This window comes from Globicephala melas, chromosome 11, assembly GCF_963455315.2.
Source record: "Globicephala melas chromosome 11, mGloMel1.2, whole genome shotgun sequence".
NCBI lineage: Eukaryota > Metazoa > Chordata > Mammalia > Artiodactyla > Delphinidae > Globicephala > Globicephala melas.
In genome coordinates this window covers 64,081,723-64,106,947 of record NC_083324.2, presented here as the reverse complement: position 1 = coordinate 64,106,947, position 25,225 = coordinate 64,081,723, and the positions used below count along the sequence as shown (strand labels likewise).

General features: G+C 38.8%; 1 protein-coding gene across 3 annotated transcripts in view; it reads left to right on the top strand.

Annotated features, from left to right (window-relative positions):
* The window catches only part of ILRUN (inflammation and lipid regulator with UBA-like and NBR1-like domains), a 119,418-nt gene that overhangs the window by 18,869 nt on the left and 75,324 nt on the right, over positions 1–25,225 (top strand). For 2 of the 3 annotated variants that reach the window (XM_030871023.2, XM_030871021.2), the window contains exons 2-3: positions 19,153–19,307; positions 25,026–25,223. In XM_030871023.2, the coding sequence (XP_030726883.1) occupies positions 19,153–19,307; positions 25,026–25,223 (353 nt within the window). The remainder of the gene's footprint in view (positions 1–19,152; positions 19,308–25,025; positions 25,224–25,225) is intronic. The other variant, XM_060307700.1, reaches the window with a different exon arrangement.

The following is a 25,225-nucleotide window of genomic DNA, read 5'->3' as shown; positions in this document are numbered from 1 at the left end:
GATTGAAACCGGGCCCCCTGCATTGGGAGCACGGATTCTTAAGCTACTGGACCACCAGGAAAGTCCCATAAGTGATCTTTTGTATCTGGCTTCTTTCAGTTAGTGTTTTGTTTATGAGGTTTATCCATGTTTTAGCGTGTATCAGTATTTTTGTTGCTGAGTAATTTTCCATTGCATGGATATACCACGTTTTGTTTATCCATTTACCAGTTGATGGACATTTGGATTTTTTTCTACTTGGCTATTATGAATAAAACTGCTATGAACATTCATTTGCAAGGCTTTAGATGTGTGTTTTAATTTCTTCTGGGTAGATACCTAGGAATTGATTGCTATTTTGTATTGTAAAATTATGTCTTTTTAAGAAACTGCCAAACTCTTTTCCAAAGTAACTACCATTTTTCATTCCCACCGGCAATGTGTGAAAGTTCTCTCTCTGGATTTTATTTTATTTTTCTTCCCTGAACCATTTGAGATAAATTGCAGACATCATGACATTTCACCTCTTAGTCCTTCAGCAGATATCTTCTAAGAACAAGGGTGTCATGCTACATATCTGCAATGTCATTGTCACTCCCAAGGAAGTTAGCCTGGAAATAATAGTGTTATCCAATATACAGTTCATATCTAGATTTTCCTATTTGTTCCCCAGATGCCCTTTATAACTTTTTTAAAAAAAATCCAGAGTCTTCTCAAGCATCTCATGCTATATTAGGTTGTCATGTCTTTAACCTCACCTTTGCCATTTGCTTGTTTTATGACATTGACATTTTTTAAAAGTCCAGGCCAGTTGTCCTCTGGAGTGTCCCATATTGTTGATTAGTCTGTTTCCTCATGGTTAAATTCAGGTTAAACGTTTTGTTGTTGTTAGAAATGTGTCTTCTGTTGCATCACATCAGGAGGCATCTGCTTTTGTCCCATTATTATGCTAAATTTGAGTATTTAGTTAAGACAGTGTCCACCTGTTATTCTTCTTTGTAATTAGTAAGTAATCTGTGATAGACTGTGAGAATATCCTTTTCCCCAGCAATCTTTCTCCTGTTTTAGTATCCATTGATGATCCTTGCTTGAGTTATTTATTGCCTAGTGGTTGCAAAAAGGTAATTTTCTAATTCTGTTGTTCCTTCTGTGTTTATTAGTTAGCAGTCTTTTGTAAAGATATTGCTAATTTTTAAATGGAACTCGTCAGAGTCATGAAGGATTTTATGGAGAATGAAGCAGATTTTGGTTGCTTGTCTTAATAGTGTTGAGCTAAGTGTATTTACCTTACCCTTAGCCACAAAGGATCCAAAGAAACTACTGGAGAGACAGGGGGATCTCCTTGACCTTTGCGAAGCTTGAAATACATAAACTTTTTGACTGTGTTTACATTATTTGGGGATGTTTGCTGCTTTTCTCTCTTTGAGAGACCACTCTTTTTAAGGAATAAGAAAAAGATACAGAAATGGTTTTTCTTAAGCTTTTATTAGTTTTTCTTTGTAAACCAAATTAGTTTTTTTCCCCCCTTGTTTGTTTGGATGGTTTTGTGATTTTTTTTTTTTGATAGTAATTTAACTGGTGGTAATTATGCAGTATCATGCAAAGTAGCTATTTTTAAAAATTCTTTTCTTCTGTAATGTAAAATAAATGCCATAGTTGGATGAGCTGTCCAAACCTGACTGCTTCTTATGTGCAGTTGGTTGCCCAGACATGAAAACATTAACAGAGTATGTGAGACTGTCTGCAAGTGTCATAGGACTTTTACAGGAAATATTCTTTACATGTTGTCTTCCTTGTTTGTTCTCAGGGATTAGGTACTACTAAAAATGGCATCTGACATCTTTTATACTGTCATTTTATTAGTTTGTAAAATAAAAGGGGGGCTGGTCCTCTCAGGTTTATGAGCTGTGATAAAATCTGCCTTTATCCTAGTCTTTTTTCAAGTTCTATCCAATTTAATTTAGTCTTCCAGTGTATGTAGCTTTTTAAGGTACCTATCTCACATGTACTAGAGAACAGCCAAATATAGCCACAGAGTATTTGGAGATGGGTTGGCTGCAGAATGAGCAGAGTGGGCATTAAGGCCATGTGACATTATTTGGTGGTGATGATAACGTTGCATTGGCTTTGTTCATCATATTGCATAGAACTTGGCCAAGTTTCATTTACCTTTTTGTTTTTAGAGGACAGAATAAGATTCATAACATAGGGTCTTAGACACGTACCCTAGTATGCAATTTTGGAGGTGATGTATGCTGAGGCTTACTGTTGTGTTCTTCAAAGATGGTGTGGTCAGCGTGGTTCTTTAGGGGCGATGAAACTGAAGAGGCTTTGAAGCTGGCCCCTGTAGCACACCATCAGGAAATCTCTAGGCAAGACATATTAGACAGGTGTGGAGCATTTTAATCAAAGGTATATGTAAAAGGTGTGTGATTTCTTTTAGAAGCCCCTGCATTTTTTTTCTCTGTATGCAGAAACAACAGCTAGATTTGAGAGTGGAACGCTGGCTTACAATTTAGCTTTTTGGCACTTTTCCCTTTTTTAAAAATAAAAAAAAAGTTGCTAGTATTTTTTAGAAAACAGATCTCTGACTAGGCTGTAGGATAAGACGCATTTTAACCATTGCTGGCTTATTCTAAGCTCCTTGTGAGGTAAACACACTTTTGAAAACCATAATTATAGATTTACTTAATCATTTCATAACTGCTACTTTAAATTATGTCCCAACGAAAGTTCCATGAACAACAATAAACCACAAATGTTTTGTTTATGAAGTTAGTTTTGTTTGAATCACATTTTCTGTTTGTCATTCTGGGACTTTTTGAGTATTTTACATTTTCATGGCTACTCTGCGCATTTCTACTCTGTTCTCGTATCTTCAGAAATTTCAGTTAGCACTGAACCTAATGATTATTTACCTTTTTAGGAAGTATCCATGACAGTTACATGGCGGGGGTGGGGGTGGGGTGGCGGGAGGCAAGAAGAATAGGAGTTAACTTCTAAGTGTGCATCTTTAATGGATAATTGAGTTCTTGAGAGCCGAGTTATGATGAAGGAAATGACCCAGCAGAAAATAGCACCTTTTTATTTGTAACCTTTTAGTTTTTTATATTCATAGTTTTCTTGTATGATGAACATTTTCAAACATATAGTAAAGTAGAAAGAATAATATAATGAATAGCCATTGTATTAATTTTTTGCTGTTGTTAATAAATTACCACAAACTTAGTGGTTTATAAAAACACCAATTTATGATTTTACGGTTATGGAGTTCAGAAATCCAAAATGAGTCTCACTGGGCTAAAATAAAGGTGTAACAGGGCTGTGTTCTTGCTGGAGAGTTCGTTTCTTTGCCTTTTCCCACTTCCAGGGGCCACATACCGTACCTTGTCTTATGGCCTCTTTTCTCCATCTTCAGAGCCAGCATGTTGTGTGGGTCCTTCTCACACTGCTCTCTCTCTGGTTCTGTCTTCCAGATCCCTCTCACACTTAAGGAAGTGATTACATTGAGTTCACCTGGATAATCCAGGATAATGTTGCTATGTCCAGGTCACCTGATTAACATCCTTAATTCCCCTGTGCCATTAACATAACATATATACACATTGTGGGGATGATGAAAATGTTCTGAAACATGGTGATTGTGTTACAATTCAGTAACTTTACTAAAAATCATTGAATTGTGCAATTGAAATGGGTGAGTTTTATGCTGCATAAGTCCTACTTCAGTAGAGTTGTTTTTTTTAACCTTTAGATGCTCTCCTTTGCATTTAGGAGTTAAGTCCAAATTTCTTATTGAAGCATATTGGTCTCATCCTAATTAAAATTTTTAAAAATTGTGGTTAAATACACATAACATAGAATTTGTCATCTTAACCATTTTTAAGTGTACAGTTCAGTAGTGTTAAGCATGTTGTGCACTTAATCTCCAGAACTTTTTCATCTTGTAAAACTGAAATTCTCTACCCATAAACGATAACTCTTCATTTCCCCCTTTCCTTAGCCCCTGTCAGTCATCATTCTACTTCGTTTCTATGAATTACTACTCTGGATACCTCATATAAGTGAATACAGTAATACAGTATTTATCTTTTTTGTGACAGCTTATTTCTCTTAGCATAATGTTCTCAAGGTTTATCCATGTTCCAACATGTGACAGTTTTTCCTTTCTAAGTTTGAGTAATATTTCACTGTATGTGTATTTTAATCCATTTCATCCGTTGATTGACATGTGCTTTCATCTTTTGGCTATTGTGAATAATGCTGCTGTGAACATGGATGTGCACATTTTTTTTGTGACTCTGCTTTCTGTTCTTTTGGATATATACCCAAAAGTAGATTGCTGGATCTGAGTTAAGTTTTAATTTACCTTTCCAGTTCCTCTTCTGTCTCTTGTGACAGACTTTGCACCAGACTTGCAGACTCTATCTCTGGACCACACTCTACAATTTTGAATTAATCTGGGATTATTATGTTGCAGGTAACAAACTTACTTCCAACTAGATAATGCTAAAGGGGTGGGGGTATTTTAAGGATGTTTCTATGTTACACAGAACCCAAAGGCAGGAATAAGTTTGGGCTTCCAGGAACAACTGGAACCAGGGACTAAAAAACCCTTCAGATTCCTTTCTACGTATGTTGTATCTAGGTGTTTGCAGTGGTCTCCTATCTCTGCTGAAGAGAACGGTGACTGTCAAAAGCCCCCAAATGTGTAGTTTATAGCCCAGATACTATGAGAAAAACTCTTTCTAAATTTCAGTTTCAAATTTCTGGGTGTCCCCACCCCGACGTTAACTCTGGAATGACCTCACTCTGTATTAAGGAGTTCTACGTGCAAGTGGGGGCATTGCCAAACAAGTAACAACTACAAATGCTCTCATCCCCCCTCTCCCATGGGAGAAGACCCCCTAGTCAGGTCCAGCTATCATAATTATGACTTTTGTTGTCCCAGGTGCCCTATCCCACCAACTGAAGGTCTTTGGGTGATAGCTGTGCTTTCCCTAATGTGGTCTTGATTGGTCCAGGTATACATTTGCATGATCCTGCACTCTATAGGCTAAGTGATACATTTCTTTGTTGTTGGCATTCCTCTGCCCTCTGTTATATTGATATATAGGCATACATTGGAGATATAGCTGATTCAGTTCCAGACCACCGTAATAAACTGAATATTGCCATAAAGCGAGTCACATGAATTTTTTGGTTTCCCGGTGCATGTAAAAGTTATGTTTAGACTACACTGTAGTCTGTCAAGTGTGCAATAGCATTATGTCTAAGAAAACAATGCACATATCTTAATTAAAAAATCCTTTATTGGCAAAAACCGCTAACCATCATCTGAGCCTTTAGCAAGTTGTAATCTTTTTTGCTGGTGGAAGGTCTTGCCTCCATGTTGATGGCTACAGACTGATCAGCTTGGGAGTTGCTGAAGGCTGGGGCAGCTTAAAGTAAGAGAACAATGAAGTTTGCTGCCTTGACTGACTCTTTCTTTTACGATCAGTTTCTCTGTAGCATGCAATGCTGTTTGATAGCATTTTGCCCACAGTTGAAATTCTTTCAAATTGGGAGTCAGTCCTTTCAAACCCTGCCATTCCTTTATCAACTAAGTTTATGTAATATTCTAAGTCCTTTGTTGTTATTTCAACAATCTTCACAGCATCTTCACCAGGACTAGATACCATCTCAAGGAGCCACTTTCTTTGCTCGTCATAAAAAGTTAACTCCTCATCGGTTAAAGTTTTATCCTGAGATTGCAGCCATTCAGTCACATCTTCAGGCTCCGCTTCTAATTCTCTCGCTACATCCACCACATCTGCAGTTACTTCCTCCGCTGAAGTCTCGAACCCCTCCAAAGTCATCCACGAGGGTTACAGTCAGCTTCTTCCAAACTCCTCTTAATGTTGATATTTTGACCTCCTCCCATGAATCACAAATGTTCTTAATGGCATCTAGAATGGTGAATCCTTTCCAGAAGGACTTACTTTGCCCAGATGCATCAGAGGATTCACTATAGCCTCACAAAATGTATTTCTTAAAGAACAAGACTTGAAAGTAGAAATGACTCTTTGATCTATGGCTACAGAACGGATGTTGTGTTGGCAGACATGAAAATCTCGTTGCATATCTCCATCAGAGCTCTTGGGTGACCAGGAGCACCGTCGATGAGTAGTAACATTTTGAAAGGAATCTTTTTTTCTGAGCAGTAAGTCTCAACAGTGGGCTTGAAATGGTCAGTGAAGCATGTTGCAAACAGATGTACAGTCATCCAGGCTTTGTTGTTTCATTTACAGAGCACAGGCAGAGCAGATTGAGCATAATTTTTAAGGGCCCTAGAGTTTTCAGAATGGTAAATGATCACTGGCTTCACCGTAAAGCCACCAGCTGCATTAGCCCCTAACAAGAAAGCCTGTCCTTTGGAGCCAGGCACTGACTTCTCCTCCTCAGCTATGAAAGTCCTAGATGGCATCTTCTCCCAATATAAGGCTGTCTTGTCTACATTGAAAATCTCTTGTTTAGTGTAGCCCACCTTCATGAATTATCTTAGCTGGATCTTCTGGATAACTTGCTGCAGCTTCTACATCAGCACTTGCTCCTTCACCTTGCACTTTTATGTTATGGAGAGGGCTTCTTTCCTTAAACTACAAGAACCAACCTCTGCTAGCTTTAAACTTTTCTTCTGCAGCTTCTTCACCTCTCTCAGCCTTCACAGAGTTGAAGAGAGTCAGGGCCTTGCTCTGGATTAGGCTTTGGCTTGAGGGAATGTTGTGGCTGATGTGATCTTCTATCCAGACCACTCAAACTTTCTCCATATGAGCAGTAAGGCTGTTTCACTTTTCTTATGATTCGTGTGTTCACTGGAGTAGCACTTTTCATTTCCTTGAAGAACTTTTCCTCTGCTTTTACAACTTAGCTGCTTGGTACAAGCGACCTAGCTTCTGGCCTATCTTGTTTTTTGACATGCCTTCCTCACTAAGCTTAATCATTTCTAGCTTTTGATGTGAAGGGAGAGATGTGTGGCTCTTCCTTTCACTCGAACACCTAGAGGCCATTGAAGGGTTATTAGTTGTCCTAATTTCAATATTATATCTCAGGGAATAGGGAGACCCAAGGAGAAGGGAGAGAGGTGGGGAAATGGCTGGTTGGTGGAGTGGTCAGAACACGTACATTTACCAATTAAGTTCACAGTCTTATGTGGGCACTGTTCGTGGCACCCCAAAACAATTACAATAGAAACATCATATATTGCTGATCACAGATCACCATAACAAATATAATAATAATGAAAAAGTTTGAAATATTGTGAAAATTACCAAAATGTGACACAGAGACACAAAGTGAGCAAATGCTGTTGGAAAAATGCACTGATAGACTTGCCTCCAGCCAGATTGCCACAGACTTTCAATTTGTAAAAAAGCAATTATCTGTAAAGCACAATAAAGCCAAGTCCATTAAAACAAGGTATGCCTATAGTCCCAGTATAAAATTGTGAGGGGAAAATGTGATGAAAGGGAAAATATAGTTGACCTTTTAACAACTCGGGGGTTAAGAGTGCAAACCCTCCATGCAGTGGAAAATCTGTGTATAATTTGTAATTTGGCCCTCCACATTGGCAGTTCCCAATCCGTGGATTCAACCAATCTTGGATTGTGTAGTACTGTAGTATTTACCACTGAAAAAAATCTGAGTATAGTGGACCCACCCAATTTACCTCATGTTGGTCAAGGGCAGCTGTACTATATTTTGGTCAGTAGCATATTCCAGTCAACAAATATATATTAAGCACCTTCTATATGCCAGGCACTGTTCTCAGCCTGGGGGATAGAAGCAGAAAGAATTACGAGTGTACACTGTCTTCTGTAGGGCAGCAGCAGTAAAATACAGTCAGCAAGTCTCCTGGTCACCTGTTAACTCATTTCATCGGTGAAGAACCGAAGGCCTTGGCCTAGCTTACCCCAGAAAGATTTCCTGTGTCTGATATTCTTCATGACCTTCCTTGAGAAGAGCACAGGAGATGTAGGGGCAGGGTGGGAGAGTTCCTTTATGAGGGCCATGCTGCTTTAGCTTTCCCTTCCAATACGATGCTACTTTTGGGACCTAGGGCTTGACCAGGGGTATAATAGTTATAGGCTCCTAATAATAGAACTCCTTTAAAACTTAAGTTCATTGCTTATCCACTTCGTATTTGGACATTCCCTTCGATAAATAACCAAGTCCAGTAATATTATAATTAGATTTTAGTCTCCAAATTGCTGAAGAGGATTGCTAGGACTGGGTTAGGTCCCTTAGCTCTGCTTATCTTTCCAGGTTAAAGATCTCTACTCAGGGCATGGGTGGATAATTCTGGATTTAGAGTTTTCTCAAATATTCTGTGGAATGTCACCCCCTAAATTTCCCTTCTCCCAGCTATGTTTCTTTTAGATATGGTTTATAATGAAGGGAGGAGGAGATGGCAGTTTGGGGGATCCTGGGAGAAGTGTTTGAAAGGGGCTATCTACATTGTATTCATCAGTGTCTCACAGTTTAAGTGATGCAGAGAGTTCAGGTGCTGAAATTCAGCAAGTCTCTTAATTATCTAACCATTAGAGGTTTCAGATCTCTGGCTTTGGGCAGAAAGTTATATTCTTATCTTGTATGTCATATCTTCTTTCTGGAAAACCAGATTGGGTTGGGTTGTGTTTTGCAGGTTGGATTGTCTTGAAAAACTTTACTGAAGTTTGCAGAGTGTTCTGTGGGCAATTTCCTTTTATGGTCCAAGCTCCAAAAGCTCCATCTAGCTTTGGAGTGCATATGGAGTGTAACCAGTTGCTTTGCTACATACAGGGACTGCTAGCTTGCTAAGCCCAGATGGAGGGGAGCCCATTTCCTCCATCTCACCTTGACTTTTTGTTTGTTTGTTTTTAAAAATATTTATTTACTTATTTTTGGCTGCATTGGGTCTTCCTTGCTGCTTGCAGGCTTTCTCTAGTTCTGGCGAATGGGGGTACTCTTTGTTGCGGTGTGTGGGCTTCTCATTGTGGTGGCTTCTCTTGTTGCAGAGCATGGGCTCTAGGTGCTCGGGATTCAGTAGTTATGGCTCGCAGGCTCTAGAGCGCAGGCTCAGTAGTTGTGGCGCGTGGGCTTAGTTGCTCTGCGGCATGTGGGATCTTCCCGGACCAGGGCTCAAACCCGTGTCCCCTGCATTGGCAGGAAGATTCTTAACCACTGCTCCACCAGGGAAGTCCCCTTGACTTTGTTATGCATTGTGGATTTTTAACTTTTGCAATACTTTAGTCTTGTATCAGTTAGGACTGTACTGGAGGTGAACACAACCCTGTCTTAAACTAGCCTGAATAAAAATGAGAATTAATAAGGATACAGGAATATCTTAGAACTTAAGTTAGCAATTCATTTGGGCTTCAGAAACAACCAGAACCAGAGACCTGAATGTTGTCAGGCCTGTCTTTTTCTGGCTGTTGGTGAGTTTGTGGTGTTCTTGTGATTCTCATACATTTGTGTGCCTTTGCATATAATCTCCCTCTATCTGAAATGCCCCTTCACCCCCTTCTCTAAGTGGTTAACCAGTTCATTAGGGTACAGTTTTTTTTTTTTTTTTGCGGTACGCGGGCCTCTCACTGTTGTGGCTTCTCCCATTGCGGAGCACAGGCTCCGGATGCGCAGGCTCAGTGGCCATGGCTCACGGGCCCAGCCGCTCCGCGGCATGTGGGATCTTCCCGGACCCGGGCACGAACCTGTGTCCCCTGCATCGGCAGGCGGACTCTCAACCACTGCGCCACCAGGGAAGCCCTAGGGTACAGTTTTGATGTTACCTGGTTGATGAAGCTTTCCCTGAATTCCTAAGTTGGAGTAAGGTATTTTCTTTTCTGTACTTTTGTAGTCCTTGGTTATATTTCTTCCCTGAAATTTACCTCATTGAATTGTGATTACTTGTTTCTAAATCTTCCTTTAATAGACTTTGTGTTCCTTGGTAGCAAAGACTTTGTCTTATTTATCTTTACGTTTCTATTACCTAGAGCATGACTGAGTGAAAACTTAAAGAAAAGAAATATAAAAGAAGTAAATATTATATACTTACTGATTGGCAGATAGGGAAAACATTTTTGTACTGATAATTTAGTTTGATTCTGAGCATAAATGTTGTTGGTTCTTTCAGTCCTGGAAACTGTGTTTGGGAATAGGAAATATATTTTTTAGGGTGATCAGAGCATAAGCATACCATACTTGAGTTATGGTGAGGTACAGTGCATGTCTCAATTTGTTCACCCACTCAGTTTCCCATGTCTGAGCTTTGCCGTTTACTGCACTTGACATAGAAGTGTCCCCAAAGGCTAGCAAGGATCACCCATAGGGCAGAATCCTACTCATACCCAAGAGTCTGTCCAACTTCTTTTTCTCTTAAAAATGTTTCATCTTCTTTAACACATGGTGCTGGTACAACTGGATAACCACAGGCAAAAGAATGAAGCCAGACCCCCTACCTCACTCTTTATACAAAAATTAACTGAAAATCAGTGACCTAAATAAAAGTAAAACAATAAAACTATTAGAAGAAACATAGGGATAAATCTTCATGATCTTGGATTGGGCTACTGATTCTTAGATTTGATGTCAGAGTCAAAGCAACAATGAAAAAAACTAGATAAATCGGACTGCAACAAAATTAAAAACTTGTTATGCATCAAAAGACATTATCAAGGAAGTGAAAAGACAGTCAACATAATGGGAGAAAATATTTGTAAATCATATATCTGATAAGGGTCTAGTATCCAGAATGTATAAAGAATCCTTGCAGCTGCACAATAGGAAGACAAGCAACTCAGTCACAAAAATGAACAAAAGATTTGAATAGACGTATCTCCGAAGAGGATATACAGATAGCCAAGTACATGAAAAGTTGTTTAAGATCATTGGTCATTAAGGAAATGGAAATCAAAACCACAGTCAGATATCACTTCACACCCACTAGGATGGCTATAATAAAAAAAAAAGAGGGCTTCCCTGGTGGCGCAGTGGTTGAGAGTCCGCCTGCCGATGCAGGGGACACGGGTTTGTGGCCTGGTCCGGGAAGATCCCACATGCCACGGAGCGGCTGGGCCTGTGAGCCAATGGCCGCTGAGCCTGTGCGTCCGGAGCCTGTGCTCCACAACGGGAGAGGCCACAACAGTGAGAGGCCTGCGTACCGCAAAAAAGAAAAAAAAAAAGAAAAAAAAAGAAAAGAAGCGTTGGTGAGGATGTCGAGAAATAGGAACACTTGACTTGTACATTGTTGGTAGAAATGTAACATGGTTCAGCTGATGTGGAAAACAGTTTGTGGTTTTTTGAAAAGTTAGACACGGAATTACATGTGACCCAGACGTTCTACTCCTAGGTATATATCTAAAGAAATGAGCACATATGCCCACACAGACACTTGTATATGAATGTTTATAGCAGTATTACTCAATAGTCAAAAGGTAGAAACAATCCAAATGCCCATCAGCAGATGAATGGATAGTCAAAATGTGGTATGTACATATAATGGAATATTATTTAGCCATATAAAGGAATGAAATACTGATCAGCATGCTACCATTTGGGATAAATCTCAAAAATATTCTGCTAAGTGGAAGAAACCAGACACAGAGGTTGCATATGGTGTCATTCCTTTTATATAAATTATCGAAAATAGACAAATTCATAGAGACAGAAAATAGATATGTAGTTGCCAGGGGATGCGGGGGAGGGAATAATGAAGAATGATTACTTAATGGATATGTGGTGTTCTTAATGGGTATGAGATGATTTAAAAGTTTTGAAAGTAGAGGTGGTGGTTGCACAACATTGTGAATGCAGTAAACACCATTGAATTGTATACTTTAAAGTATGTAGTTAATTGTATGTTATGTGACTTTCACCTCAGTTTTTTTAAAAGAGGAGAAATAGTTTGATCTTGACACAGCCAAAGGCACTCAGGAATTAAACTCTATGATGCCACTGTCAAATTGGTGTAGGCTCAAAATCTGCCCCTTCCCCTGCCCACTTTTTAAACAATGAGCCAATTGTATTTTCTCAGATGACAGCGATACCCAATGTAAGATGGCTCTGGGGTTGCCTAATTTAGTGGTTCAACTATATCATCAAGGACACAGCAATTTTATTTCCCTTTCTGATCTGTCATTGTCAGCATGTCAGCCTCATCCTCATTAGGTCTCCTGAGGTTCCCAGTAGGTTCCTTAATGTTCCCTAGATGGCTGAAGTAATTCTTTGCACCTAATTTTTTTTTGTATCTTCCAGTGGTGGGAAATAAGATACCTTTTCTTTCTTCTGTTTTTGTTTTCATTTACCTTTTTTATAAACTATTCAAACCTACAGAAAATTTTAAAAGAATCAGAGTATATACCCTTATACTTGCCACCTAATTCAACAACAGTGGTTAACATTTTTGCCATAATTTGTTTTCTTTATATAAAAATTTTTTGAATCATTTGAAAGTTGTAGACATCACGACCCTTCATCCTTAAATATTTCAGCATGCTTCTAAAAAAAAGGACATTCCTTTACATAACTACATAGTAAGACACTAAGATAATTTACAAAAATTCTTTAGTACTAAAAAGATATCCAGTACATATTGTAAGTTTGCTCAGTTCTTCCCAAATGTATCATTTTTAACCTTTTTTTTTTTTAAAAATAGAATCCATTCAAGGACCTCAAAGATCATATATTGCATTTGGTTGTTATGTCTCTGAATTTTGGGGTTGTCAACAAGGCTTGAGGGATCTTAGTTCCCTGACCAGGGACTGAACCCAGGCCACGGCAGTGAAAGCGCCTAACCCCTGGACCCTCTCTTTAAATCGAGAACAGTGCCACCACCTTGGGTTTTCATGGCAGAATGCTAGTGTTTTACTTTCTCTTTGGAAAAGGTATAACTGCTGATGTTAGTTAGAGGGACCAGTTCTAAAAAGTATTAAAATTAATGGATCAGTAAATAGCCAGGAAAAGAAGAGGAAGAAACAATCTAGGGCTTGCTAGGGCCCTGAGAAGTGGGTAAATACTGGTGTGAACTTTGTTGCTCCTCTTAATGAAATCTTTCACAAGTTCTTTCTTTCTTCTTACTGTCTTCATGTATTAAATAATATCATCTATTAGTTAATTTTTAGGTTTGAAAGTATTTTAAGTCTTCTTTAGCCCAACTTCTGTTCCCTACCTGCATTCATCTTTGTTTTAATGAAATTCTCAGTTTCTTCTCAGGCCTTAAAATTCACAAGTATCACAAGTACATGTTTTTTGGCCTCTTTTTTTGGTCTTCCATGTTACATGCTTGCTGAGTTGATGTTGGAAAGCCCGGGTAGATGTTGGAAAGCCCAGGTAAGAACTGACATCTGTTTTGCTGATCCTTTTTCTAATCAGCTTTTTTCAGTCACTCAAAGATAGTGAGGTCTTTCTGATTCCTGATGAGCTTGTGCCTTAGGAGCAGTATCATTGGTGCTCCACAGGTGAGGGAAACTTCTTGAAGTTCAGGATAGGTACTACTTGAAGCCTGAAGATGCTACTGTTCATGTTTAACTAGATTGATTCAATATTCTGATTTCCCATTTTAATTTATTTCCAAATTAGATGGATAGTTTTTTTTTCTTATAAACAATTTGGACCCTTTTGAGTTTCTTACTTGTTCAGAGAGTGGAAAGAGAAGGTGTCTAATTTTATTTTGCTGAGAATCTGAGCTAATACTTAGACTTTCGGCATTCCCTCTTTAATTCTGATTTCCTAGTTTTCTTAACTGTTTTCTTCTACCCCCGTATTTTTGGGATTATGTTCCTGACTGTATATTCAGTATATAGATGATTTTTCTTCATAAGACTGTCAATCTGACTTATGTTTGTATAAATAGTACAAAAATAAATGTTTTGTGTTTGTGAATATATGCAAGATTAGGCATTTGACCACTTTCAGGAATTCAGTTTAATGAGAAGTTACAATTAATTCATTTATAGAATTCATGATAGTACTTAATATGTTCTTAAGAAAATCAGATGTTCAGAGCATTAGTAGAAAACTGGAAAATTCTGGGTAAGGTAAAAGTTTTATGCCTTTGAATAGATGTGGTTCTGATTTGTACTAATAATTGACTGTCTAGCCTGGGGCAAGTTATTTACCTGTCAGTGCATCTGTGGCCTCATCTATAAAATGAAGGTTGGACAATATTGCTTCTTAGTTATAAAACTGCATTTCATCAGGAAACACATATCAGCATCACCAGATTCTTCTACTCCAAATCAGGTTAACCTGATTATCAGTGCAGTTGAAACTGTATTGTGCACCAAGCCCATTTTTTTTTTTTTTACCCCAAGATGGAAAAGCTGCCTTGGGCTGATAAGCCTCAGTGTGAGAGGTAGTTGTAGTTACCCTTCTTTGAGTGTCCCTGGTTTGCTGCAGTCTGCTAGGCTTTGTAACGGAGAGGGCCCTTGTCTGTTTTGCTGTCTGTTCTGTCCCTAGACCCAGGCCGAGTGCCTAGAACGTGGATAAATGCTCATTAATTAAATATTTGTTGAATGAATGACTGCCAACCTAGGGCATTGGCATTTACACACATTGCCTCATGCCGTCTTCACAGCCAACTTTATAACACCCAACTTTGTAATAAAAAATATAAGCAACCTTACAATAAAAAAACTCAGTTTTGCACATGAGTAAACTGACACAGATGCTTAACCACTTGTTCAAAGCCCCACAGCCAGGGGTTAGGAGCTGCCTCCAAACAAAGCCATTTAAAATTTTACCATTTTATAATCAAATGAGACCTAATCAAAAACTTAAAAGCTTTTGCACAGCAAGAAAACCATAAGCAAAACGAAAAGACAACCTATGGACTGGGAGAAAATATTTGCAAACAATGCAACTGACAAGGGCTTAATTTCCAAAATATACTAACAGCTCATACAACTCAATGACAAAGAAACAAACAACCCAGTGGGAAAATGGACAGATGACCTAAATAGACATTTCTTCAAAGAAGACATACAGATGGCCAATAGGCACATTGAAAAGATGCTCAATATCGCTAATTATTAGAGAAATGAAAATCAAAACTGCAATGAGTTATCACCTCACACTGGTCAGAATGGCCATCATTAAAAAGTCTACAAATAACAAATGCTGGATAGGGTGTGGAGAAAAGGGAACCCTCCTACACTGTTGGTGTGAATGTAAATTGGTGCAGCCACAATGGAAAACAGTTTGGAGGTTCCTTAAAAAACTAAAAATAGAGTTGCCATATGATCCAGCAATTCCACTTCTGTGCATATATCAGGAGAAAACTAATTTGAAACGGTACATGCACCCCCATGTTCATAGCAGCACTATTTACAATAGCCAAGACGTGGAAGCAACCTAAATGTCCATCGACAGATGAATGGATAATGAAGATGTGGTAAATATATACAATGGAATACTACTCAGCCATAAAAAAGAGTGAAATAATGCCATTTGCAGCAACATGCATGGACCTAGAGATTATCATACTAAGTGAATGAAGTAAGTCAGGAAGGCAAATACCATGTGGTATCACCGATATGTGGAATCTAACATATGATCCAAATGAATTTATTTACAAAACAGAAACAGACTCACAGACATAGAAAACAAACTTATGGTTACCACAGGGGAAAGGGGGTGGGGGAGGGATAAATTAGGAGTTTGGGATTAGCAGATACAAACCACCTGATAAACAGCAAGGTCCTACTGTATAGCACAGGGAACTATATTCAGTATCCTGTAATAAACCATAATGGAAAAGAATATGATAAATAATATATATATCTGAATCACTTTGCTGTACATCAGAAACTAACATAACATTGTAAATCAACTATACGTCAGTAAAAAATAAAGTAAAATAAAATGTTACCATTTTAACCATTTTTCAGTGCACAGTTCTGTGGCATAAAGTATATTCACAATGTTATGTAACCATCACTATCATCCATCTTTGCCTGTGCCCTTTTTCCCCCTATTAACACTGCCTCCCTTTGTTCTTTAGGGCACTTTTAACTTTTTAAAATCAGAGTAAAAACTTTTCTTGAGCAAAAACACTGAAGGAACCTGGAAGTTTAAACTTTCAGGCTGGGCTGCATACTGAATCAGTGTCCTCCCTTTCCCATCTCCTCAGCCAGCTCTGTTTCATGTAGAGTTTTTTATTGGCTAATAATAGTTGGGTATGTTGTTTTGAACAGGAATACATGCTATCAAATCTGCTATTCTCTCACTGAATAGGAGCTGTTTAGTCTCTTCCTGCGGTTCCTTGGCCCTGTGAGGCAGTGATCTAAATGGTCCAAGTGCTGAGGAGCTGTGTACCTGCCTGATGGGTTAGAGCACCACCGGGCTAATGTCTTCTGTCCGCCTTGTACTTGGGAAATGATTGTGCTTTGTCATCCTTCACTTCTTGGTCCTGACAGGAGTCCTGTTCACTACTTTCAGTTTCACTTTGGGCTTTAAAAGTATTCCTTAATCTTTCTCTGGTTGAATTTTCTGTATAATACAGGTACAAGTAAGCAGTTTTGTTGGCTTGGCTGTGGGGTGAGTTGGAATATGTGAAAGGAGATTTGGGAGGGGGATGGATCTGCCTAAGTAGGGTAGCTGGACTTTTCCACTTGCTAGTGTTTCTCCTGTGCTGGTCTCGAAGTCCTGTTTGATATCAGGCAGAGCCAAGTGGCGAAATATGACACAGGCTGAGGATGAGCATTGGCAATTGTCCTGAGTGCACAAATAGTCTCTTCCCTCCCAAGCATATTTTACAGCCAAGTGAACAGAAGACAATTCAGGCTGTTTGCCTGAGACCTTCGGCAGAAAAATTATCTTTATAAAAAAGTGGCCACTTGGTTTTTATAAAAAGTTTCAGAAGAACAAAATGCAACCTAGGCTTATTTCTCTCTCCCTTGTTTTATCTCTGATCCCTAAGTGTAAGGCTGATTCCAGATATACTCCTAAGTCTGTTTGCAGGTGGTAGGATCTGGGCATCCCCAAGTTCGACCAGTCACATATTCTTCACTTGAGATCAGTGTCAGCTAGATAAGGAAGTTGCCGGAAAAACTGAAGTCTAAGCCTTCCTATTGAATGATCAAGTAAACAGGCACAGTTTGGACCCTGGCCCAGTTCTGCTGCATGTAAATTTTATCTAGCACACACATGACGGGCCCAGCAGTTGGTGGTGGTGTAATTCCAGTCATGACTCACTAATACTGCAGGCCGCCATTGCATGAGGCTTGACCTGAGGTAGCTGCTCTAAATATAGCCTTCCTTTCTGGCAGCTGCAAACACCTGGAAGAGCAGGCAGGCCCCCAGCAGAAAAGTATTTGCTGTTAATAGCATGTCTGTTGAACAGTTGTGTACTGTCAGAGCTTATTTCATGCTATGTTTATACATAATTAAAAACAACCCACTGTATCCATTGGCTTATGGTTGGGTTATGTTTAGAAAAATGCTATTTGTGTAGTTATTCTGTGGGGACTGGGGATGATGTCACTAGTTTGAGGAAGACCATAAGAGAAATGGTTAATGAAATTACTGACAATTTCTTTGATCCTTAATGAACACAGCTAACTTAAACCCCTTAGCGGCCTTTGGTCTCTGGCACTGAAGAACCAAGCTGTCAGTCATGTGATTCTGTTCAGTTAGGGACTCTGGTTTGTGTGCTTGTTAGTTCCTTCTGACCTAAGGGGGTTTATAAGTAATTGAAAAGAACACTAGGGACTTCCCTGGTGGTCCAGTGGTAAAGAATTCACCTTACAATGCAGGGGACGTGGCTTTGATCCCTGATCAGGGAGCTAAGATCCGACATGCCGCGGGGCAACTAAGCCCGTGTGCCAAAACTACGGCACTTGCACACCTCAACTAGAGCCCGCATGCTCTGGAACCCGCGTGCCACAACTACAGAGCCCATGTGCCCTGGAGCCTGCGTGCCACAACTAGAGAAGAGAAAACCTACATGCCACAACTAGAGAGAAGCCAGCACACCACAACAAAGAGCCCACGCGCCACAACGAAAGATACCGCATGCCTCAACGAAGATCCTGTGTACTGCAACTAAGACCTGATACAGCCAAAAATAAATTAAGTAAATAAATAAATCTTGAAAAACAAAATAAAGAACACCACTATTTACAAAATGGTGTTAAGACCTCACCAAGATCTTATTTTTTACCTGTCAGATCGACAAAAATCCAAAATGTTGGAGAAACACCGTTGATGAGCAAGTGGGGAAATAGGCACTCTCATACATTCTTGGTGGGAGCATTCATTAAGTATGTAACTTTTTTATTGAGGGAAGTTTAGATATATCGATTAAAGCCACAAATATATGCCCTTTGACCCAGCGGTATCACTTGTAGGACTTTATCCTGCAGATGCACTTGTATGTTAAACTATGTGTGCTTAATCTTATATATGGAAGAATTAAAGATTGGAAGCAAACTCAAAAGTGGATTGGTTACCTAAATAATGATATATCTATACAGTGGATACAGCTGTAAAAAACAATGAGGATATTCATTGTGTACTGACTTAGAAATGTCTTTATGATACAGTGTTAAGGGAATAAAGGAAAGGGCAGTGTGTAATATGCTACCAATTGTGTAAGAAGGGGGGAAATAAGAATGTATATCATTTGCTTGTATGTGCATAAGGAAGTTCTGGAAGGGTATTTAAGAAAGTAATATGAACGAATGATTACCTGTGTGTGTGTAGGAAGGAAGAGATAAGATGGGTAGTTTTCATTGTATGAAACTTTGAATCATGTGCATGTATTGCTTTTTTAAAAAAATAATTAGATTTTTTTTTTTTAATGGAGCTTCTTCGGATGTTAGTCACAGCTACAGAGGAGCTCTCTTTTAATTGACTCCCTTACCAATACTTGCTGTCCTTATGGGTAAGAAGGGGATTTCCTCACATTGTTGCTGATGGTGCTAATAATGTTTGTTACTTTCTATGTGGGTACCTTGGGAAGAAAGTGATGCACAAGTTTTTGGTCCTGCCGTTTTTCCTGTTGTTCCTTAGCCAGAATCAATGACTCTGAAGATTAACATACCAGGAGCCGTCTATATACCTTCTATATATGGGTTCTATAGGTTCCTTTTGTTTGACAATTAGGATAATATGCTCTGGAGAGGACTGAAGTCTTTTGCCTTTTCTCTTTATTTGTAGGAACCTACAAGCAGCAATTGGCGCCTATTATGACTTTGAGAGCCCAAACATCAGTGTGCCCTCTATGTCCTTTGTTGAAGATGTCACCATAGGAGAAGGGGAGTCGATACCTCCTGATACTCAATTTATAAAAACATGGCGAATCCAAAATTCTGGTAAATGTATAACGAGCAATCTTCCTTGCCCAGTTTTCTTTTTCTTAGTAGTTAAAAGAAATAAGGAAGTGTTTTAGCTTAAATTATGTGATTGTATAACTCTGAGCTTTTCCTTATACATGATGTAGAATTTTCTGTTACTGGTATGATGACCCAAACACCAATAAAATACTCCCTAGATTAGGAAGAATTTAGGTCTTGATGACATTTAAACACAATTCAATATTCTTTTGATACCAGGAACTAGGCCTGTGTGTGGTGGTGGTATTGTCTCCACCTGTACAGTTCTACTCCATCATTTTATTTCTGCTCTAATTAATCTTCCAGTTATTTCCAGCAAGCTAGAGGAGGTGCATCCTTGAATGGAACAAGGTAGTTAGAGTTGTGAGCATCTGCTCTTTTGAAAGCTTATTTCTTTGCAACCACAAGGATGATTGTATCTGAAATTTTCATTGAGCTATCTATTTGAGATGTTAACATCACTTTGAAAAATTGGGTAAGAAGTGTAGGGATTTGCTCAGAATAGAAAAGATGGAAAGATTGAGAAATTGCTTTTTTTAAAAAACATTGTTTTGACGTACTGCTGACTTAAGAAAAATTTAACATAAGTTAACCGTAGTTCTTTGAAAATAGTATCTGAATATGTATTAGTAAATGTTTATTATCACCTTTTACTTGTTAATTCTTTTCTAATGACTTTTTTAATTTGAGTGAGTTTAGTATTTCTTGTCTCATCCAGTAACAATTTATGCTGACTAGGTGAGGATGCTTTAACTTCCTTATTAATGAGGATTTACAAAAGAAATTCTAAGAGATGGAAAACTAGACAAAAGGAATATTTAGCTAAAAGTTTGTTGGTGTCGGGGAGCCATGTCTAGTAAGGTAATCTGATGTGAAATGATATAAAACTCTGGGGACTCAAACCTATAAAAGTGACCTTTTATTGGACCCTGTTTACTTTTCAGTTCTTTATACTTCAGTTCTTTTATGATGGGGAGAGACTGGCCAAGCTAGTCTTTTATATAATAATTAATGTACCAAATTATTATTCTTAGTTTTTCTGGCTAATTTGGAATTAACTTTACCTTGGATGGTGTGTCACTGAGCAAAAGCACATAATCTGGATTGACCCAGTGTTGTAGATGACTGGGGACATCAGTGGCTTTGTAAATTTTCATTAGCTTCTTTTCTCTTTTGGTTATAACACTGTTCGGTGCATTGTTAGTTTGAGAGGCACATCGTAATACAGGAAAACGGCCACTTTTCTTGAAATTCTTGTTCCAAGGTTGATTATCTTTACGTTGTCTAATTTCTTTCTCACCTTGCTTAGTGTTGTCTGCTTTTAAAAATATTAAAACAATCTCTTTAGGTCAGCTTTTATTCATCATATTTCTTATCTGAATTACTAAAATCTGTGTTACTGGTCAAAAATGCTTTTGAAACCTAGCCATGAATTTTTAAAATGAGTAACATTTGTTTAGAAAGTATAGCTTATTAAAAGTTTTGTTTATTTAAAAGAATTAATCCAAGACCTTGTTTACTTAATGGTGAAAACACTGGAAATGGTCTGGCTTTCCATGGGTTCTTTATAGTGTTTTTAAATATTGAAAGTTGTTAGAGTACTGTTGAAATGTTTTAAATACCATCTTGCTGCAAAATAACCATTTTATATTTCAGAAAGCCTCTTGAAATATCTGCTCACTCACTAGACAGTTCCTTGGGTTAATGGGAGATTGTAAGGGTTTGATATAAAATGGTGAGAATGTCAAATCAGAACCCCAAAGAGCTTGTCTTTCACCTTGACTTGGAGAAAATTTGTTTTAGTGTCCTGCTTTTGCATAGTAACTCCAGTTTAAAACAGTCTCTGGGTCTGCAGCCTGTCTTCCTGTAAAAGGACATTTTTGTTCCTGTACACCTCTTAAAAACTGGGCAACAGTTGCTAGAGATTTTACCTTTCGAGGTACTTGGAACAGGTAGGTTTTTTATTCTTCTGGAAATCGTTCCATCAGTTGTAAAATAGTTTTGTGTCTGTAAACTAAATGCTTTCCATTTGATTAAGAAGAAACTGGCCTCACATAATTAAGTGACAGGTATGTTATTAGAGAGAGAGATAAGGAAAGCATGCACAGGCACTGGTTCTTTGGTGTCATTCTAATCTGGCCTAGGTTTTTTCTGGAAATAGAGTGGTAACACAAAGAAGTAGGGTAGGCCGGGACTTCCCTGGCAGTCCAGTGGTTAAGGCTCTGTGCTCCCAATGCAGGGGGCATGGGTTCAATCCCTGGTTGGGGAACTAAGATCCTGCATGCCGCATGGCGTGGCCAAAAAAAAAAAGCTAGGGTAGGGCTTAGCTGTTTCTCCTCAGGCTCTCTTACTCTCATTCATAACCTTCCCTAAGAGATAAGTGCTCGCTGAAAGAGTTTCATAAATAATTTTTCACGGTGCTTCTCTACTGTCATGTTTCAGGCATATCAGGAATTCAAATTTACAACAGATGTGATTGATAGGAACTGCATATAGCTGTCCCAGCACCTTCCCCAAAGAAGATAAATGTCACACATTGTTTAAAATTAAACACCTAATATTAAGTCCTTATATTCAGATCATAGAAAAACTGAAGTGAGACATTTAATGACATAGATGCAGAATCCCAGGATCCAAACTTTTGGTACTGTGTAAGTTTTAGAAGTTTGGGAAACATGACCAGGAAACTTTACAGTTGGAGTTTAAAATGAAAATTTGAAACTGTCCCTCTGAAGATGAAAGGAGACAATTCTCTTTACCAACACTTACAGCTTTTCAGTTGTTATAGCCATGCTCTGCTGTCCAGCTGTGGTGAGTGTTAAACTAAGCATATTATAACTCTGGTGTTTCTCTGACTTTAATGAAGTAGTTATGATTGTTATATGAGAGAGTGACGTCAGTCATCTTTATTTTCTAAACTACATAGAAGTGAATCTGAAGCAACAGTTGAGGGAAAAAAAGAAGCTTGAGAAAGAACAACTATTCCCTCCATTTTTCTTTTGACTCCTTAAAATAAGTTTCTTATGTTCCAGTCACTTTATCAGGTACAGGAAGAAAATGGCAACAAGATCAGTGAAGGTCCCTGTTTGCATGTAGCTTAATTTGAAATGCAATCTCTAAAGCTACAGGGGTTAAAAAGAGGGAGGGGGTCTTCACTGAGGTTTGTCTTCTGTCTTGCTCTTTGGATGTTCCTTGTTGTCTCCAAACTATTTCTATAATCACTTATACCTAGTAAGTCTCAGACTTTCTGGAACTGATGGACTTTTATTTCATTTTTGCCATGCTCTCTATCATCTCAGAATTGCCACATGACAGGTTTCTCGTCTTGTTTTGTTTTGACTTTTTATGTTTTTTAATAAAATTATATTCCATGATAACTGGAGAATCGCAGCCTTAGTCATATGTGTGCTTGCGATACTTAACTTGGAAAGTCATAAAACACAGATTAGTCTTTCTTTTCTTCTTATATATATCTACCCACCCCCATTAAGCTAGTTGTAACAGACTTAATTTGAAGTGCTATTGTGTTATGCTTCTCAAATCCAGATTTTTCCAGTATGCTTAGCCTGGTAGGCCAAGTAGCTCATCAGTATTTCCCTTCCTTCTGTATCAAGAGTCAGTATCAGTGACCTTTTCAGAACTACCTGACCTGACAGTTGGGGGCTGTAAGAACTATATGTCATAATAAACTGTTGGTAACTCTCAGAAGGCAGATGGTTGGTTCTTCATTTTATAGCAGATTAACACTTCAGAGTTGGTGGTGTATAACTCTTCCAGTTTTTTCAAGAGGCTCTCCAAGAACCACATCAGTAGGGTCTGATGTACTAAAAAGATCAGGACCGTAGCCTCATAATTGTTAATCATTTAACATTTTACCAACTAACTCAGTATCCTGGGAATACAGCAGTACTCCCTCTTTTGCACAGATGAGAGATCCAACTGTCTCAGCTGCTTGTGCTTGTCTGCCTAGGACAGCCAAGTATTTTCCACACCCAGACAGTCTTGGTTTCCCTTGTTTTCTTTAAAGTTCGAAAACAGACACATTCTTGGATTTTCATATAAACATTGTCTTGTTATAGATGTATGTATGTGTGTGTGTGCGCGTGTGTGTGCGCGCGCATGTGTATGTGTGTCTTTTAAAGAATAATTGTGAATTCAGCCCTATAATAGTAGTTTAATTTTCCTCTTGGATCTTGGTCTTTAAAGAGACTGACATTTTCCAAGGTACTTCACATCAACTGCTACTATTCTTGACTAAGACAAATATGCTTTTGCTGGGCCGTAGGCCCCAGAAATGAAAAAAAAGAATTTTCATGTATTGCCAGTGTATCATCCACAACCTTTTCCACAGCAGCAGTTGCCCTTTATAGTGTTAACTTAAGAGGGCACTTTGCTGGCAGGATTTTTTTTAAAGAGGGTCTGACAGACACAGCGACCACTCCTCCATCTGCTACCCCTAAAAAAATCCAAGAGCCACAGCAGGTGCTGTTCATTATGGGGCTGAGATCTCAGCAGTAGAGCGTTGGTTGCTTTTCTCTCCAGTTCTCTTTTTCAGTAGTAAACCATCAAGTATATCAAAACCGGCCTGGCACTTCACAAACAAGGTAGAGAGGAATCCTAGAGTGCTGTTAGGAGATGAGTTTCAAGCATGCTGAAAGTCCTTCCATGTCCAGCTTTTCATGGTGATTTGCATTTATAATGAATGTATGTATCTCAACAAAAAAATATAGAGAGCTTTCTGTATATAGTAAAAAGGAGTCTGTTGGAGAGACTTCACAGGAAAGATCACATCTAGTCACTGTGTGGCCACCTATGACTGGTCAGAAGTCAATATATTGATTTCTCATTTGAGTTAGTTTACGTGAAAATATGTGTACAGGAGTGGGAACCAAATAAGACTGTTCCCACTTCCAAAGGAGGGAAAGACATTCCTGCCAAAGCCATTTCTCTGTCTTGCCATTCCTATTCTTTCTACAAGCACCTCTTGCTGGTATCATCACCCCTGAGACAACGGGTCATTGTACTGTTATCAGGGCCCACTATTCATATTTTCCCCACTACTGTTTGAACCTGAAAATGAAACTTTCACTTGACTCCTTTGTCTTGTTTGCAGTCTTTTGACCCTCTATCTTTTCATTGTTAGGAACTCCAGAAGAAAAGTCGTACATCAGGGAAAAAGCAGTTCTAAAATGAAAATAATACAGAAACTATTCCTCTTTCCTCAATGGAAAGTTTCATCCTCTTTCCTCGATGGAAAAACTGGGGACAGTCAGACATATTTTTACTTTGAATGTCAGTTTAAAAGGTCAAGTGCAAATGGGTACGTGTTCTTAGTAGAGAAAGCAGTCTTCCAAAGATGTGGGCCTGAGCTTCATTTCCGTGGCTCTTTTCTGACATCATTCTTAGGTTCTACAGATTCAGTGTGATGTGTGGCCTTCCCTGGGTCACCCAAAACACATTTTCTTGAGGAACTGCCTTGCTTTTGCTGTGTGTGCTTTCTGTTAGGGATAGACTGCTGGTCAGAGGTTGCTGACTCTGATTCTTTCTGATCAGTGAGGTGTTACATAGCTCAAAGATATGTGGATAGGTTTACATATGTGTGAGAGACAAAGAGACCTCTTCTACAGTTTTGTAATGAACTGCACTCAGCATAGGACCATTGATTGCCTAACATTTTTTTCTTTTGCTTGAACTCAGGGGCAGAGGCCTGGCCTCCAGGGGTTTGTCTTAAATATGTCGGGGGAGACCAATTTGGACATGTGAACATGGTGATGGTGAGATCGCTAGAGCCCCAAGAGATTGCAGATGTCAGCGTCCAGATGTGCAGCCCCAGCAGAGCAGGAATGTATCAGGGACAGTGGCGGATGTGCACTGCTACAGGACTCTACTATGGAGGT